Below are 18,582 nucleotides of genomic sequence, written 5' to 3' on the forward strand. Positions count from 1 at the left end.
CAGTACGAAAAGCGCCAACAACAACCAACGAGTAAAACTCCACCTCCATCCAAATCGCGAGGCGATCGCAGGTTCAGTCACATGGGCGTCAGACCCACGCACGCCACCTCCCCTCTCCTCAACCGACACGTGTCCGTTCTGTCAGTAAAGCCCCCCCAACCCTTTTTAAGGTTTCTCCACCTCAACCGACACGTGTCCGTTCTGTCAGTAAAGCCCCCCCAACCCTTTTTAAGGTTTCTCCACCTCACGCAAGCCAGCAATGATAACAAAGCGACAAAGCTCCCACTGTCAAAGTCCGTCACAGCCCTTTTTACTATAAATAGCAAACCCTAGTTTGCTTCTTTTTATAAATTTTTTGAGGGGGAGTGGGGGGATCAATTAGGGTTTTCTTTCTATTAAATTTGTGAGGGGAAAATGGTGAGAGGCAAAGTTGAGATGAAGAAGATCGAGAACAAGATCAACAGGCAAGTGACTCTTGCCAAGAGGAGGAAGGGATTGTTCAAGAAAGCCTATGAGCTCTCGGTGCTCTGCGATGCTGAGGTGGCGGTTATCGTGTTCTCGAATCGAGGAAGGCTTTCAGAGTTTTGCAGCAGCTCGAGGTATTTTTCTCTCAGTTTTGGCTTAATATTCGATAACTAGGGATTATATACGGGTTATCGATCACTAACTAAATGGCGTGTCAGAAGTTATGGGTTCCTTCTATAAGCTAAACATTTTGGAGAAATTAAAAAGTTTTTTTTTTTTTTTTTTGGGAAGTAGAGGTTCCATCCCATTTGGAAATTTTTTTATTAGAAAATCGTTTTTTTTTTAAGATAAGAGAGGATTCCATTGTTTGATGAGTGATATATCCTTTAGGTATTATTGAACGGGTGTGTGTGTGTATTTTGGGAAGTAGAGATTCCATCCCATTGGAATTTTTTTATTAAAAAAGATTTTTTTTTAAGATAAGAGAGGATTCCATTGTTTGATGAGTGATATATCCTTTAGGTATTATTGAACGGGTGTGTGTGTGTATTTTGGGAAGTAGAGATTCCATCCCATTGGAATTTTTTTATTAAAAAAGATTTTTTTTTAAGATAAGAGAGGATTCCATTGTTTGATGAGTGATATATCCTTTAGGTATTATTGAACGGGTGTGTGTGTGTATTTTGGGAAGTAGAGATTCCATCCCATTGGAATTTTTTTATTAAAAAAGATTTTTTTTTAAGATAAGAGAGGATTCCATTGTTTGATGAGTGATATATCCTTTAGGTATTATTGAACGGGTGTGTGTGTGTATTTTGGGAAGTAGAGATTCCATCCCATTGGAATTTTTTTATTAAAAAAGATTTTTTTTTAAGATAAGAGAGGATTCCATTGTTTGATGAGTGATATATCCTTTAGGTATTATTGAACGGGTGTGTGTGTGTATTTTGGGAAGTAGAGAATTAATAAAGGGGGTTATTCTTAAGGGATTAATAAAGGGGGTTTCATTGAAATAGGAAAAGATAATGTATCTTCACTCCATCGTAATGCTGAAAAGGCATGTGAGGATTTGATGAACCAACCGCAGCATATATCAAGGCGATTTGACAACTTCAATGCTGAACAAGTTGTAACAAATCGTCTTCGATTAAGAGCTCACATACTTGTGGTGCGATTGCTTGCACTCCAAGGGATTCCGTTTAGAGGCCACGATGAGAAATCTAGTTCGTCCAATCGTGATAATTTTCTTGAATTTTTGGATGTGCTGGCCATGGAGAATGATGAACTTTCAAAGGCAATTGCGAAAGCTCCCAAAATTGCCAAATATACAAGTTATGATATTCAAAAACAAATACTTCATGTGTTTTCAGTGAGATTGAAAAATACAATTCATGAAGAAATTGGAGTTGCCAAGTATTGTATTATTGTTGATGAAGCCCGTGATGAGTCAAAAAAGAGCAAATGTCTATTGTGTTGCGGTTTGTGGACACTAATGGATTCATTCAAGAACGTTTTTTGGGCTTGTTCATGTTTTCGATACTGCAGCTTTGACTTTAAAGAACGCCATATATTCTACTTTGGCTTATTACAATTTGGATGTTCAAAATATTAGAGGTCAAGGTTACGATGGGGCTAGTAATATGAGGGGTGAATTCAATGGATTGCAAGCTTTGATTATGAAAGATTGTAAGACTGCTTACTATGTTCATTGCTTTGCTCATCGGCTACAGTTGGCTCTTGTTGCGGCAGCAAAAAATCTAACTCCCATTCATATGTTTTTTGATAAATTAATTTCTATAGTTAATATGGTTGGTGCTTCTTGCAAGCGTAATGATGAATTGAAGAAAGCTCACGTGGATGACATTGCCCATTTGATTTCTATTAATGAACTTGAGATAGGGCCTGGACTTAATCAGATCGGCACTTTACAACAAGCTGCTGATACGCGTTGGAGTTCTCATTTCAGATCATTATTAAGTTTGATCAGGATGTTCGGTGCAGCATGTACGGCGTTGCTCAAAGTTATGGAGGATGGGCTTCCTTCCCAACGAGCCGATGCAATATCTGTTTATGATGAAATGACTTCGTTTGATTTTGTATTTATCTTACATCTAATGAGTGAGATTATGGGGATCACAGATTTTCTTTGCCAGACTTTACAAAGGAAGTCTCAAAGCATTTCGAATGCAATGGAGCTTGTGTCATCTACAAAAGATTACTACAAGAGTTAAGGGATGACAAGTGGGATAATTTGCTTGAAAAAGTGAAGTCTTTTTGTGTGGCTCGTAACATTAATATTCCTGATTTTAGTGCTCGGTATGTTGATAGACGACGTCGAGCTCGTGGTCATCAAGACATCACCATTGGGCATCATTATCGAGTAGACTTTTTTATGCCGCGATCGATTCACAAATGCAAGAAATTAATGTGCGTTTTAGTGAAGATACGACAGAATTGCTCATGCTTAGTTCTGCCTTAAATCCTCAAAATGCATCTAAGGCTTTGAGAATACAAGATATATGCAAATTGGTTGGCAAGTTTTATGCACAAGATTTTACAAGTGAAGAAAAAGAGAGTTTGAAGATGCAACTGAAACATTATGAACATAATGTAGTCAAAGGGTCAGACTTTAAAACTCTTTCAACCATTTCTGAGTTGTGTCAATGGTTGGTAAAGACTAATAAATCTGCTACATACGACCTCATTTTTAGAGTGATCGTACTTGTGCTTACTCTTCCAGTTTCTACTGCTACTGCAGAACGATCATTCTCAGCTATGAATATCGTCAAGACTAGACTTCGAAGCAAAATGGAGGATGCTTTCCTCTCCGACGCATTAATGGTGTTTATTGAAAGAGAAATTGCTAAAAGTCTGAGCATTGATGCTATCATTGAAGACTTAGAAAATTTTAAGGAACGTCGAATTCCTTTTAGTTAGAGAAATTTTAGTTATAAAAAAATAGATGATTCTTATTTGACTATTTTCTATATAATATTTGTCTTCCTCTTTTGAAATATTTTGGAGATATTGATGTTGGCTATTCTACTCGTTTTATTTGGGTTGTCGTATATCTCTTGTGAATAAAAGTACATTAAGAAAATTTTTCATCTATCTTTTGTACGCGGCCCCCCCAGAACTAAAATCCTGGATCCGCCCCTGAGTGAACTAATAGCTTTTTAGATAATTATTAGTGGGTTTTGATATGTTGGGGGCAAAATGAATCAATATATAGTGATTTTAACTTTGAATAAGATGCAAAATAGAAGTGAATAGACATACATAAAAGTGAAAGAAAAGTGCAGGTTTTTATATTTGGTTTTTGTGTATTTTCAATTCCTTGCTTTAGTGGAGAAAGTAGGAGGAAACCGAGGAGAAGTTGGAAGATAATATTGTATCTTTCCTTTTTCATCTTTCAAATTAGAAATGAAAATTGTTAATTTCATGTTACCTGGCAGAGCTCAAGTTTATAATTCAAGCGAAACAAAATTTTAACGAAAACAAGTTATGATTATTGCTGTATCCATATATTATTTGCTCATTTCATCTTTTTTCTATTCATTTTAGCCCCTTGTCTGAGGTAAAATCACATAAACCTTTGAGCTTATAATGGGTGCTTACTTGTTTATCTGCTTCTTTATTTCATAGTGGATTCAATGCATTTTGTGAAAACCCTATTGTGCAAGCTTTAAATATTATGTAAAGAGTTAGCCTCTTGCGGTGTACATTCAATCTATCCACTAAACTGTAGAAAATAAAATTAATATTTTGATGCAATTGTTGTTTTCTGTAGTGGAATAGTAATTAATCCTTTCACAACTTTATGAGGGGGAAAAAAAATCCTCTGGCCACTTCTTTCACAAAGTCCACATTGTGTTGGAAAATTATTCAGATTTTAACTATTACTAGAAGGTAAACGGAAAGGATAATATTCTGTAAGTAGCTTCGTTCTGCTTTAACACCAATACAACTTGAATTGGCAAATACATCATCTGACCCAATGAACTTACTGATCATGTTATCAAATCACAATCTCTGTTCATAATAACCGCCCTTATGAAAGCTTTATAAACTCCAGTAGGCTTTTCCTCACTTTCTGAAAATCTTTACAGGCAATATTTTAGAGTCATAAAACATTTATTAAGATTCAAGGGAGGATAGAACCTTCATAATAATTTACTCACTACGCGTATTATCTATGTCTATCTGGCTTGAAAAAGGAATATGAAACTTGTTGTTGCTATATAGTTATCTAAATATTCTGATTTTGCATATGAATTAACCATGTACTTAACGACTTGCCTTATATTTTCATAATCTATGAAGATTCTAATTTTCCCGTTCTTAGCATGTTAAAAACGATTGAAAAGTATGAGAAAAACAGCAACGCGGCACCGGATAATACTGTACAAATTAAGGAAACTCAGGTAATTTTACTTCTCCTTAGATGAAATAGACTTTCATATACACTAGCAGAACTTTTTTTCATGCTTCAGAAGTTAATTTTCTTGAGGCAAAGGTGATGTGTGTTTATATGCATATGGGATATTAGGTATAACTTGTCACTTCATGGGATTTTTACATGGAAAGCACCTTAACTTTTATCTAAACTAATGCTCACTGCAGTTAGTAATTTTTATATCTAAACCACCAACATTTGCTTACATCTTTACAATGTCACCTTTTTCACTATTTAGCTCAAATAATTTCTAAAATATCCATTTTATTCTCATCCATATTCCTCTCTCTCTATCTCCTCCCTTCCCTCCCCTCCTCCCCCTCCCCCTCCCCCTCCCCCGAGGGTAGAGGGGGAGAGAGGGGGAGAGGGCCGTTGTGGTAGGGGGAGTAATAGAAGAAAGAAGTTAGGGAAAGGAGAAACCTAGAGGTGGAGGAGATGGTGGAAGATGTGGAGAAAGACGGGAAGGGGGAGAGGAGAGGGAAGGAAGGCGGGGAAGGGGACTGTTAGCGAGGGAGAAGAGGAGGACAAAGAGGGGGAGAGGAGAGGGTAGGGAGGAGGGGGTCGTTGGCAGAGGGGGACGAGAGAAGGGAAGAGGTTAGGGTTTGAAAAAATCCTAGAGGTGGAGGAGGATTGGGAGGGGGGAGAAGAGGGAAGAGAGGAGGTGAGTCGTTAGTGGAGGGGGAGGAGAGAAGGGAAGAAGTTAGGGTTTGGAGAAATTGTGGAGGTGGATTAGATGATGGAGGAGGTGGAGAAGGAAAAGGGAGGGACAGAGGGGAGAATGTGAGAGGGAAGGAAAGAAGGAGGTGGAGAAAGAAGAAGGTTAATAGGGGTAAAAATGTGTATTTCAGTAAATTTTTTAGCTGAATAGTGAAAATATGTGACATTGCAAATATGTAAGCATATGCAAGTGGTTTTGACCAATAAATAAAGATGGCAAGTGTCAACTCGCACAAAACTTAAGGTGGTTTTCATGTAAAAAATCTTTCATTTATTTAGCAAATTGATTTGTTAAAGTACTGCAGTGGTGAGGTCCAACTGCTCTTATGCGTTGCACCGAATCTCCTTCATTTTAGTTACTTATTATGAACACCTAAATTGCATTAATCTACATATACTATAGTTTATTCTTTCCCTTTTTTATATATGGGACTACCTTTTCTATTTGAAGTAATATTTTCTTATATGATGAGCCAAATTATTTAAAAATCCCAACCTTCTTGCAAATGCATGCCGACAATTTTGAGAATCACGGGACCATAATATACATCTTTGTTCCAAGTTCACCAACAGAAAATTAAATTCAAGGCTAGATATCAAAAAGAACATAAGAGCTCAGTCCTAAAACCAGCACATCAAAACAATCACTTCATATACAACTCTCAGTTGTGAAAAACTTGGTCAGTGCGCCGCAAAAATGAAGATCAAGAAAGCAAAACAAATCAACCACAAAAAATACAGACAACCACAACCACAACGACAAATATCAACCTCCAACTATGCATTAACTTTTGCATAAATTAGATATCGAATCTGTGTATTCAGTCACATTCAAATGCACATCAAAATCCTTGTTCCTCAGAGATATCAAAATATTCAGTTAGTTACTTATCAATAAATATTTTTGGATCATGCCATTAATGGCTCACCACATAATAGCATGTGCAATGTTAGAATGAGTACACATTATGATGCAGGATAATCGTTCACTATCCATCAAAAGATTTTAAAATCTATAAGAATAATTTTTATTTTAGTAAGATTTAATTTGATTCCATGTAATCTTTTATTTTACTTAGGATTTTAATTTGATCTCTTTCTAGTTTAGTTAGGATTGCATTTGATTGTATCTCCTAATTTTGTTAGGTTTTAATTTGATTAAGATTTTTATTTGCTTCTTCGAGTGTTTAGTTGCTTTCTTTTTTTTCATAAATAAGAGATGTAATCCTTCATAAGAAAATAGACATTGATGAATAAAACTTTGAGTTTGAGAATTCTCTTCTAAGCATGTGAGATGTTATTTGGTATGGGCTTTGCCTTTTTTGGGGGCGCGAAGCCCATGTGTGTGAAGCCTAGCTATTTATCTAGACTTTCTCTATTTTCATCCTAGACATCCAATCTCAACCTTAGATCCCACAAACAAAAAAGAAGTTAGTGTTCATGGATGAACAACAACACACGTACTGTTCACCCGTGAGAACGATAATTTTGCTACTATCTATTAGCCACCTACTCGAGATCTGACATCATCTACCTTGATGATGCCACAATTCTTCAAATCTAACTACGAACGCTGATGATGATCGCCGCTCGAGTATCACCGTCGCGGAATCTCCACTGATTTACCCTTAATGAGTTATGGTCCCTCACCATTGAGGCCTTACAACACAGTTCTGGAAAGTTATTAATACTTAAAAATTCTACCCTCCCCCTTTCAGATCCTCTTTAAATTCTAGCATCCACCAAAATTCATAATAGCAAGAATCTCATGTTTTTTATCAGATCTGCATTGCCATCGAAGGCAACACATTTGGGAGCCCTCTACTTTCGAATCAGAGCCCCCACTCTAATCTCCATCACATTATAGTGTATAACAAAAAACTTACGGTACTTGCATATAGGACCCTCATCATATACTTAGTCTCAGCCTCTAAATGTGGTTATAATTCGAAAGAAAGACAAAAAATAAATTGTAAGCAGTACTTACTCTAGAAATACTGAACATCTTCAGTACCTTCTGAATGTAGCTCTTTCATGATAAAAAAAAGCTTTCCCTAAACGTGATCCATGTGTATCTCATTCCCAATATCATGTGCAGTGAGCATATCATCTATATATAGGAGCAAATGAACAAATGAGTTGTTAATTGACCTCAAGCCTCCTATGGTAAATAAAACTATCAAACGGACTCCTATTGCAATAACACTTTATCATGAATTGTTAATTGTATCACTATCTAGTAGATTGCTTCAATCAATATATGGATTTTACCAACTCGCACAAATATTATTCTTTTTCTAGAACTGCAAGACCCTCTGACTAGGTCATAAATATCTCTTTCTCTAATTCCCCGTAAGCGAGAGCTATCATCATATCCAATTGCTCAAGTTCTAAATCTTGTTGTGCTACCAAAGCGAGTATATATCACCCGTGTAGTTATATAGCTAATAATTAGAGAGAATATCTCATTATAATCTACTCCCTCTTTCTGACTATATTTGTTTACAACTTAACGAGCATTGTATTTTTTACCTATTGTGTTGGGGTTGTTTGATTTTTTTTATCTTTAAGATCCACTTGTAACCAACAATCTTCATTCCTTGTGGTGGATTGAAAAACATACATGTCTCAGGAAAGTTCAGGAATATATTGAAGATGTTCCATCTCTCATCTTATAGCAACAACCCATCTTTTTTATTTTGAATATGCAATAGCTTCTTGGTAATTAGTGGGATTAAAGTTTTCTACCTCTTTGATGACTGAGAGTAGATAAGCTACCATACCTTAATAGCTACTTTCTAAGAAAGTTAGATTTATCTTTTGGCTCGACAAAAAGTAATACTATTTAGTTCTTGTTACTATTGCTCTATTGCTTACTCCTAATATGCATCATAATGGTCCATATATTCCTGAACTTTCCTAAATATAATTCTCCTAATTTCGTTGGATCTTCTACTAGATCGATCCATCCTTCTGATTTCTAATTGGAGCCAAAGGAAATTTTACTGCTTTACTGGTATCAATCTTTTTTTAAAGTACTAGTCAATTCCTTTCTCAGGCAAAGAATAAAACTCTCATCAAGTGTCACATCTATGTATCAACTTTGACTCAAAAAATCATATTCTATACCCTTTGACCCAATCTTCATACTCAAGAAGCAGCATCCCTTCTTCATTCTTGCTTCTAGTTATTCCCATAGCAGATATGATAATATGCGGGGCACCCAAATATCCTAAGACTAGAATAATTTGAAGTCTTTCCTAATCATATCTCTAACAGAGTGCCTTGCATAGTTGTAATCATTCTCAACTAAGACATTTTTATCATTGTACTACTCATATTACGTGAGTTAATCCTTGTTTAGTCACGTGTGATACGAACATCTCAAATCTAGCTCCCACATGTCAGTCACATGACCTGAATTGATAACTAAGAAAACTCAATCTCTTGCGTCAGATGATTCGCATTTTGCAACACCAGCAAATAAGGACTTACCTCAGTTATTACCTAATCATTCTTTCTTCCTTTTTTCTCATGAAAACTTCATTTTACCTAACTCTCTGCAGTAGTAGCATATGATCTTCTCATCTCTGGTGTGATGTTGATCTACCTTACTGATTGGATCAAATGTATCTTTTCTTAGATCACCCTTGGTTATAACAGAAGTCCTAGCAATCAATCCCTTATCGGGATCCCTTTATTATTTTCTAATATCTTCTACCTCAATTCTTGAGGGTGAGTGCAGATCTGACATCTTTAAAGATAATATTTCCTTTTTAGTAATAAAAGAACTCACTGAACTTTTTATAGGATGATAGTAGAGAGCACAATAATTTAAGGGCGTTAAACCGATCATCGGTCTTCACATCAGTGTTCCAAATCCAACCAGATTGTATCTAATTCGTCAAGATGATCTTTCAATGAATCTCCATGTTTCTTCCAAAGCGTGAATGGGCATTGTTTCGTATATGATTTGTTAGTATAGGAGTTTCCACGTAATGTTTCTCTTATTTCTCTCATAGAGTTATAGTTTTCTTCCGTTGCTACCTCGCAAAGCATCTTATCATATACGCACCAACTGAATTGTGGCATACACTTTCATCTCATGATCTCGTACTTAGATTGCACCATCTTTTTTATCTTTTTGGCGATCATTATAGTCCATATTACTTATTGCTTAAGCTCATCCTCATGCTCCAAATCCCAAAACTGTTCTTCCTGGTGACTTTTCAATCTTAATATTTGGTGAAGTCATCCTGCTTTCGATAGTATAATCAACTATAGCTTTGATACTAGTTTGTTGTAGAAAGCCAGTTGAGCACAATGCAAAATCATGATCAAGCAAGAAAACTAAATCAATCATAGAAAATCATAGATAGCCCCAACGCAAGGATTTTTACATGGTTCATAGTAAGTCCTACCAGGCATCAACGATTAAATCTTTTATTATTCGGAAAAGAGACTATAAGCTGCACAGGCGATATCGGTGATCTTCAAACTCTCTCTCATGGAAGATAGGAAAACTTTCTCTATTTGATTCTCCCTGAGCTTTCTTATATTCCTCATGCCTGGATGTAAGAAAACAACTCGCTTTTATAGAGTATTGTGTACAAGAGAAACTCCCAACTCCCTAGCAAAGCTAGGATTTTGAAATACCTCAAATCAGTTGTGTCACGTGCCTTTTAAAATGTCTTCATTTGCCTAACTCTTGTGGAGTTTTTTCAAACTTTGCAACGCCAGATCAATGCCTCACCAACCCCTTTTGTGTATTTTATTATTTTCTTATGGCTATATAAAGGGGATGAGGGGAGAGTGTTTGTTGCAGCGAAGGGGCTTCACAGACACAGAAGATGTCTATACAAGAGTGGACAAATAGAAAACAGCACACAATGATTTAACGTGGTTCGGTCAGTATGACCTACGTCCATGAGCGAGAACAGCAGAGAAATTTACTAACCACCAAAAGAGAAGAATACAAAAGAGGAGACCACTCTCTAACCAGAGACTCTCATAAAGAAAGGGACAATATCTGTCTACCTCACTCTCTTCCCCTCATTTTTGAAGTCAAGGTGGAGATTTGTCATGTGCCTTTTAAATGTCTTCATTTGAAAAAAAACTCCATAAGAGTTAGGCAAATGAAGATATTTTAAAAGGCACGTGACAAATCTCCACCTTGACTTTGAAAATGAAGATCTTCTCTTTACTCTTGCTGTCTCGCCAGAAGAGTAAAGAGAAGATCTTTATTTTCAAAGTCAATGTGGAGATTGTCACATGCCTTTTAAAATGTCTTCATTTGCCTAACTCTTGTGGAGTTTTTTCAAACTTTGCAATGCCAGATCAATGCCTCACCAACCACTTTTGTATATTTTATTATTTTCTTATGGCTATATAAGGGGGATGAGGGGAGAGTGTTTAATGCATCAGTCGGAGAAAAGAAAATTAGAGAGAGAAGAGAGTGAGATAGAAAGATATTGTCCATTTCTTTGTGAGAGTCTCTGGTTAGAGAGTGGTCTCCTTTTTTGTATTCTTCTCTTTTGGTGGTTAGTAAATTTCTCTGTTGTTCTCGCCCGTGGACGTAGGTCATACTGACCGAACCACGTTAAATCCTTGTGTACTGTTTTCTATTTGTCCACTCTTGTATAGACATCTTCTGTGTCTGTGAAGCCCATCCGCTGCAACAAGTTGGGTGATCAGTCAGCTGATCCATTAGTTGGTGCTTCGGTTGACTACCTGTAAACCTTCGAGAGGCAAACTGGTAGGCTGACAGGCCTCATAGAGGATGCAGACCAGATTCTTACATCTACCACAAATAAACCAATCACTTCCCTCCAAGAGAGTATATTGCCTTCTCGGGAGAAATTTTCATTGATCTAAAAAATGCGGTTGACAGCAACTAATGGAGGTCCAAAAGCAAATTTAGTATGATAATGATTTTCTCATACAAATATGCAAGCCAAATGTCATCAGAATGAAATAGTAGCTGAAGTTTTACTTGAACTCCAACCGTGAAACTCATCACTCTTTATGTTCCTTAAAATTAATTTGATCGAAAAATTATTGTGGACCTTTTTCTTGTGCGCAGCTGTATATTAGCCATCAAAAAGAGTTACATGCTATGCTACTAGATTTCTTATCAATCTGCAATATTTGTAAACCTAAATCTTAAGAAAATCTTAATCTTTTCTTTTTCAGTTAATGCAGAGTCATCAACAGTACTTGCAACTCAAAGGGCGCGTTGAAGACCTGCAACGCTGGCAAAGGTGAATAACCCATATGATTATTGTCTATAGTCACTTAAGAATCAATTCGTGAAATAGAAGTATTGCATCGATATTTATGTCCTTAACTAGAATTGGAGATACACCCCAGCCCCTGTTATTTGAGGACTAACCGCTCATTACTTCTGAACTATTTTACTAACAAATACAGTGCATATGAGTGATCGAGTTATTTTCTGCTTTTTAACCTCAGGAGATCTGTCTTTACAAAAATATATGTACATCTTCCTCACTCCCTTCTTCTCCCCCATCTGTGCTCTTTGAGTTTAGTTATTGACCTTTCTCAAGTCAAACTGGTAACAGTCGTCATGGTTGAGTCCTCTACTGTTTGTAACCTGGAATGCCTCGTTGAAGGATTGGTTGGTCTTTGACATCTAGCTCTTCATCAATTTCTTGTCCACGCTAAAACATTATTGAGATATGAACACCATGATGGATAAGGACCTCTACCTCTTGTTGCATGCTCATTCAACCAAGAAGAAACACCCTAAAACTGCTGAAGATTATTTATGTGACTTGTATTGATGTGGACTGAGTGAAAATGAGCTATCATTCCTATTTAATTCTATTATGAGTATAAGCCTCTTAGCTAACTGCATAGGTGAATACAAATTTCTCGATAATGTCCAAGTTTTGGTTGCATGTTTGAAATTTTCGTCAGCGTGAGGGAAAATCAGTTATTATATGTGTAATTCTCTCTCTCTCTCTCTCTCTCTCTCTCTCTCTCTCTCTCTCTCTCTCTCTCTGGCACATTTCTCTCTCTCTCTCTCTCTCTCTCTCTCTCTCTCTCTCTCTCTCTCTCTCTCTCTCTGTTGAAAAAAACCTACCATCAATTTTCTATATTGGCAATCAAGATTGATGATGTGGCCATTATAACGAGGTTGGAGTATAACTTAAGTGCAGTACATTGGATGAGTAATAGAAAGTTGCAACTATGACAAGCAAATCTTTGTCACTTTGCTATGAAACTTTATCATTCTGATAGAGTAACGGAGAGAAGAAGGTGGTGGGTGGGTGGGGGGAGGGGTTAAGAAAGAAAATGTATATTATTTACAGATAGACTTTCTAAGGATAAAAAGTCAACTATTAATCATTCAGAGTCGAATAGTAAAATAGTTCAAAGATGACAGTTGATTTACGCCCTAAGTATAGGTGGCGTGTCTGCAATAACAACTTTTTAACTAATATATGTCCAATGTTTATATGCTTCATATCCAGGAATATACTTGTGAGGATCTGGTCCTGAGGGCTGCAAGGATCTTGATCAGCTTGAAAAACCAGCTCGATACCACATTGAAGGCATATTAGATTAACACGAGTATGAAGCCCTTATTTTCGCTTGTTTAGTATCAATATCAATCATTCATCTAAGTGACAGTTTTACAGATAGACTTTCTAAGGATAAAAAGTCAACTATTAATCAGTCAGAGTCGAATAGTAAAATAGTTCAAAGATGACAGTTGATTTACCCCTAAGTATAGGGTGCGTGTCTGCAATCAACTTTTAACTAATAATGTCCAATGTTTATATGCTCATATCCAGGAATATACTTGGTGAGGATCTGGGGTCACTGAGCTGCAAGGATCTTGATCAGCTTGAAAAACAGCTCGATACCACATTGAAGCATATTAGATCTACACGAGTATGAAGCCCTTATTTTCGCTTGTTTAGTATCAAGAAATATCATTCATCTAAGTGACAGTTTTATTATACACAGCCAACAGAAATGCCTCACTCACCGTTCCTCTAAACTCTAATTCCTTCATTGCAGCCAAAACAGAATATCATGAACTTTAGTGTTTTCATTCTTGCATCGACTAAAAGCTATACTTATTACTTGCAGACCCAGATTACGATTGATCAGCTCTCTGACCTCCAAAGGAAGGTACAATCACAAGCAAATAAAATCACATCATTTGATATATTTAATTCAATTATCAAGCATATGTTGCTCATCTTTCGTAGGAAAAAATGTTAAGTGAGGCTAACAAGGACCTTTGGTGTAAGGTATGCATATATTTATTCTTTCGGTTTTCTTTTTCCCTTCTTCTCAGTCCTTTCTCTGTTAGATTGATGAACGGATTGTACAGAGGGAAGAAGGTAAACACGCGACTCATCAAGTTTGGGCAACCGGAGCAAATGTGCAATCACAAGGGCATGAATTCTTCCAAGCCCTTCAACTGCAACCCACCCTAGAAATTGGGTAAATCATATACTCCTCCAAATCCAACTTTAAGTCTTCTTGCCAGTTCCTTCTGAAGAAAATCATTTGCTCTTGATCTTATACTTTTTGTTGGTTAGAATATTCTCTTTAATATTTCTTTCTGATATTTTTGATATCAAACCTATGCACCATCCAGGTTTGAGTCTGATCAAATCGCTGGCCCAAGCGCGAGCACTTACCTGCCACCCAGGTGGCTTGCAAGAGACAGGCTTGACTTTTGCTCTCCTTCACCAGAAAATGAAATAGGGGAAGTGAGATACATGCTTTAGTCATTATGCATGAATGATTTTGTGATTTTGCTGAATGTAAAGTGCCTATAATTAACTTTGTGCACTGAAGAAAACAACTCCTTTTGTACCTTGCTCCTATAGGTGTTCTATAGGTTTTGAAATCCTTGTAATGCCTGCGGGGATTATATTTGCTTTTGGTGATGTTTTATCTTTTTTTTTTTTAACTAAACCGGGTATCGTCAGATTGAGTTCAATCAATCATGGTAAAGATGTTTATTCTGGTCACAAAGAGAAAAACGATATAACATTTAAGACTAATGTATTTATTTTGGTCACGCATACAGCACAAGGAATCAAACAATGTGGATGCAAACGTCATCATTATATGATTGTTTGGCCACGGAATTGAAACTGTGTGTATAGAAAAGGCTTATTTGTATTTATAACTGTGATTTTTTATTTTATTTCATTTTATTTATTATTATTATTATTATTATTATTATTTTGTAACAAGGCAACAATAACTAAGTTAGAGACACTGATATGGGAAGAGCAATTCCCCTATCATCGTCTTCAAGCATCTACCTCAACTCATTTTGTTTTTTTTTGTTTTTTTTTTTTTTTTTTGGTTGGGGGGTAGAAAATATAAAACAATGATGAACTAAACCCGCACCTCACGAAATTGTTCGCACATCGATTGCCCTCCCTCCAAATCTGATAAACCTTGCATTAATCTCACTCACTCATCAACAAGCTTTGAATTTTCTAAAGAATATTAAAATTCTGATCAAGAGGTTCAAATGAAGTCAATAAACTCACCGCCGCTTGACAATTTGTTTCTAATAACCAAACCCTTCGATAGTCCTTGTCCCAAGCCACAATCAATCCTTTCCAAATTGCTCATAGCTCAGCTCGACTGTTGTGTTAAAAAGAAACTTTTAGTTCGACGGTTGGTTTAAAATGAACAGTAAGTTTTTTTTTCTTTATTTATTTGGTTTAAATATTTTAAAATAAATAATAAATTTCAACTTTCATTTATTTGATTTAAATACCTAAAAATATCCAACTAGTCTAAAGTGTTTTAAAAAAATAATCAAATAAGTTTATTCCCGAAACTTGAAAGAGAAGAAGAGACCAGAAACTAAGATAAAGGGCAAATCTCTGTGAGATTTTCTTTTACAGTGTTGGCTATTTTCCTTTTATAAAAAGGGACGAATCTTGAAAATTAGAGACGCTAGAAAAACTTGCTCTCCTAATTTCAAAAATCTTGGGTTAGGGTTAGGGTTAGGCTAAGGGTCAGGGTTGGGGTTTAGGGTCAGGGTTAGGGTTAGGATTTATGTTTGGGTTTGGGGTTGGGGTTTAAGGTCAGGGTTACAGTTAGGGTTTAGATGGGTTTGGTTAGGGTTAGGGCCTGGGTCAGGGTCGGTTGGGGAGATTAGGGTCAGGATTAGGGTTAGGGGTTAGGGTTAGGATGGGTTTAGGGTTAGGGTAAGGGTTAGGTTAGGGGTTATCGTTTAGGATTAGGGTTTGGGGTCAGGGTTTAGGGTTTAGGTTATGATCCATTAGTGATCTAGATGTTTAGAAGATTTCAATATGTATGTCATGTTCTTGGCTTTGCCATGTTCTTGGGTGTGATCACAGACTAGGTTATAAAAAAATTAAAAAAAAAGATTCATGGTCTAGGGATCTGCTTTAAAGTATGAAGCGTTTCTCCAAGAGATTATTATAGGTTACACTGTTATAACTAATGATAAACATTTTTTGCATCCTGTAATATGTAAATTTACTCAACAAAAAGAACTTGCGAGGTTTAAATATTGTTTGTATTATATGCTAAGTGACCGTCATCAACAACAAATTTTCATAATTACATGCAACCATTCAAAATAAAGCTGAGTGTGATAATCATCAAAAACAAGCTCATGTATCACACCGCCATTCAATTGAAAGCTTCATCTTGGAAATGGCCGGCCAGGGGCGCCGCTGAGGCGGAACTTCCGGTTCCGTAGAACAGGGCCCCCCACTTGGGGGGGCCCCTAATCGCCAACCGCCGCTCCGTCAAAGGCGGCGCCTTTCTCACCTCCTCCATCCTGAAGCGTCTTGAGACCATCATCGCCGTAGGACAGGCTCACTTGCTTTATCTCTCCCTCCCCCGCCCATTCCTAGGGTTTCAATTCCACCCCGAAATCCCTAATTTTTTTCATTCAATCTCATCCCTGAGCCCTAGAATCTCCTGCTGCAACCTCTCAAGAGGGGAATCGATCAGGCCGCGGTTGAAGAAGAAGGACAACATGTGGAGCATTGACAACGAGCTTGCTGAGAGTGAGAGGGAGAAGGAGAAGGAGAAGGAGAGGAAGAGGTCACCGTCTTCGTTTGGAAGGAGGAGGAAGAGGGGGAAGGCTGGGGGGAGGAAGGGGAAGAATGAGCTGGTGTTGATCTCGGCCGCAATGCTAATGGAGATCGAGGCTGTGTTGCAGACTCAGGTGAATTCTGTTTCCATTTCTTGTGGCGCTTTCTTGAACTGTAATTTTGCATTTTGAACTGTAATTATCAGCTCATTCATTTACTGCCCGGTAGAAAAAAAGATTGTTTATGCTATGTTTGGTTTATTTACTTTCATGATTTAAATGGAAATAGAATATATAACAAGGCTTATTTCAACTATAATACTCCAATGATGTAGCCCCTTCTTTTTAACTTCTAGCTTTGATACTCTGAAGTTCTGCATTGTAAATTGGTACCCCAATGGTTTTGAACTGATTAATTCGACAATTTGGTACCCCCAAAATTCCTAGCTTTAGTCCTCTCTGTCTCCAACCTTTAAAAAAAACATGAAACTTCAAAACCGTGTAGTAATTCTTAATTTTATTCTTGATTGATTTTTCAATGCCAAATCAAGAACAAATAATAGGTTCTTTGATGGGTTGCAATGTGAGGAGAGGAAGAAGATGAACACGCAGAGGAATAATTGGGAGCTGTGTTATTTTACACAAAGATCCAGTTACTTTTGAAATTTGAATAAAGAGTATAAAACTCCTCATTTTTGTGTGTAAAAGTTGTTAATTTCTATACAAATCCAACTAATCATTTTCGATGAGTGGTTTATATGTGATCACTTTGTTAATGTACATGGTTAATGGTGCTAATTTTGGTTATTCCTTCTCATTCCATTCATGATCCAAGCCTCCTCCTCCCTTTCCTCCGCCAACTTCCGCCTTCACCGTCCATCACCTCCCTATCCTCCTCCCCTCCGCCTTCACCGTCCATCGCCTCCCTGTCCTCCTCCCCTCCGCCTCAGCTCCTTCGCCTCCTCTCAGACCCGCGCCTATCTTGCATAGAACCATTGTTATGTCTTAGTGTTTATTTTAATTCTAGATATAAAATTTTCTTTCCATGGTTAGTACTACGTATAAAAACAATTATTAATTTCTTCTGAAGATTGATTAAGAGGCCCCGATTGAAATTTAGAACCGGGCCCCCAAATTGTCAGCCACGGCTTTGTGGCCGGCCATATATCCCAGGAAAAAATCCTTCAGATAGAGCCCCATTTAAGACGTAAAACCTTCAGGTAGGACACATTTGATGACTCATACAGGGCAAATACACCGATAACCACCATTTACGTGCGAAAATTTTCACAGCTCTTCAGTCAACCCGTCAACCTACAGAAGATCAATGATGCACAAAAAAGTCATGAGACATCATAGGAGCACGAAATAAAGTGAGCTTGATATCATAATAATTGCAAAAATCCAATGCTTGTTTGGTTATCTGTGGCCTCTCTAAAACTGAATCAGAAGACACTTGACTCAACCTTCGGTATGATTTTGTTAAAGATTCTTTTCCAACGGTACATCGGATCTCATTGCTTGAAATTTATAGCTTTAGGATCCTCTCCCATTAATCTTATTGGCATCATCATAAGCATTACAATCAAAACGAGCTTGGCTATATACAGCAAGTAGGAAGAAGAACAAAACTATGTAATAAGTGTTGATATTTGGATTTGGATCAGAGTTTGGCTATTAATATAAGTAGAATATGTGTCAGATTAGAATTTTCTAATGATGGTAGATTCAGGATTAAAGTTTATATGAATATTAAGTTTGGTACTCATAGTCAGATTAGCCCCTAATGTTTACATGACACTCTATAAAAACCTTAGCCTAATATTTTAACCATTAAGCCCTCAGTTTGCAGTCAATTGAGTCC

At 36.9% G+C, this 18,582-nt stretch overlaps 2 protein-coding genes across 2 annotated transcripts in view; one reads left to right on the plus strand and one right to left on the minus strand.

The window, feature by feature from the left end:
* Positions 272–14,560, plus strand: LOC109837304 (agamous-like MADS-box protein AGL9 homolog). The gene is made up of 8 exons (XM_020405491.1): positions 272–599; positions 4,811–4,889; positions 11,831–11,898; positions 13,459–13,558; positions 13,760–13,801; positions 13,882–13,923; positions 14,007–14,119; positions 14,277–14,560. Exons 1-8 carry the CDS (start codon positions 415–417, stop codon positions 14,407–14,409), a joined length of 762 nt encoding a protein of 253 aa, XP_020261080.1. The 5' UTR covers positions 272–414; the 3' UTR covers positions 14,410–14,560.
* LOC109837306 (GTP-binding protein ERG) overlaps positions 17,781–18,582 on the minus strand; it is a 16,186-nt gene continuing 15,384 nt past the window's right edge. The window contains 1 exon segment of the mRNA XM_020405494.1: positions 17,781–18,032. The gene's annotated coding sequence lies outside the window, so the exon portion shown is untranslated.

This window comes from Asparagus officinalis, chromosome 4 (genome assembly GCF_001876935.1).
Source record: "Asparagus officinalis chromosome 4, Aspof.V1, whole genome shotgun sequence".
In the NCBI taxonomy this organism is placed as follows: domain Eukaryota; kingdom Viridiplantae; phylum Streptophyta; class Magnoliopsida; order Asparagales; family Asparagaceae; genus Asparagus; species Asparagus officinalis.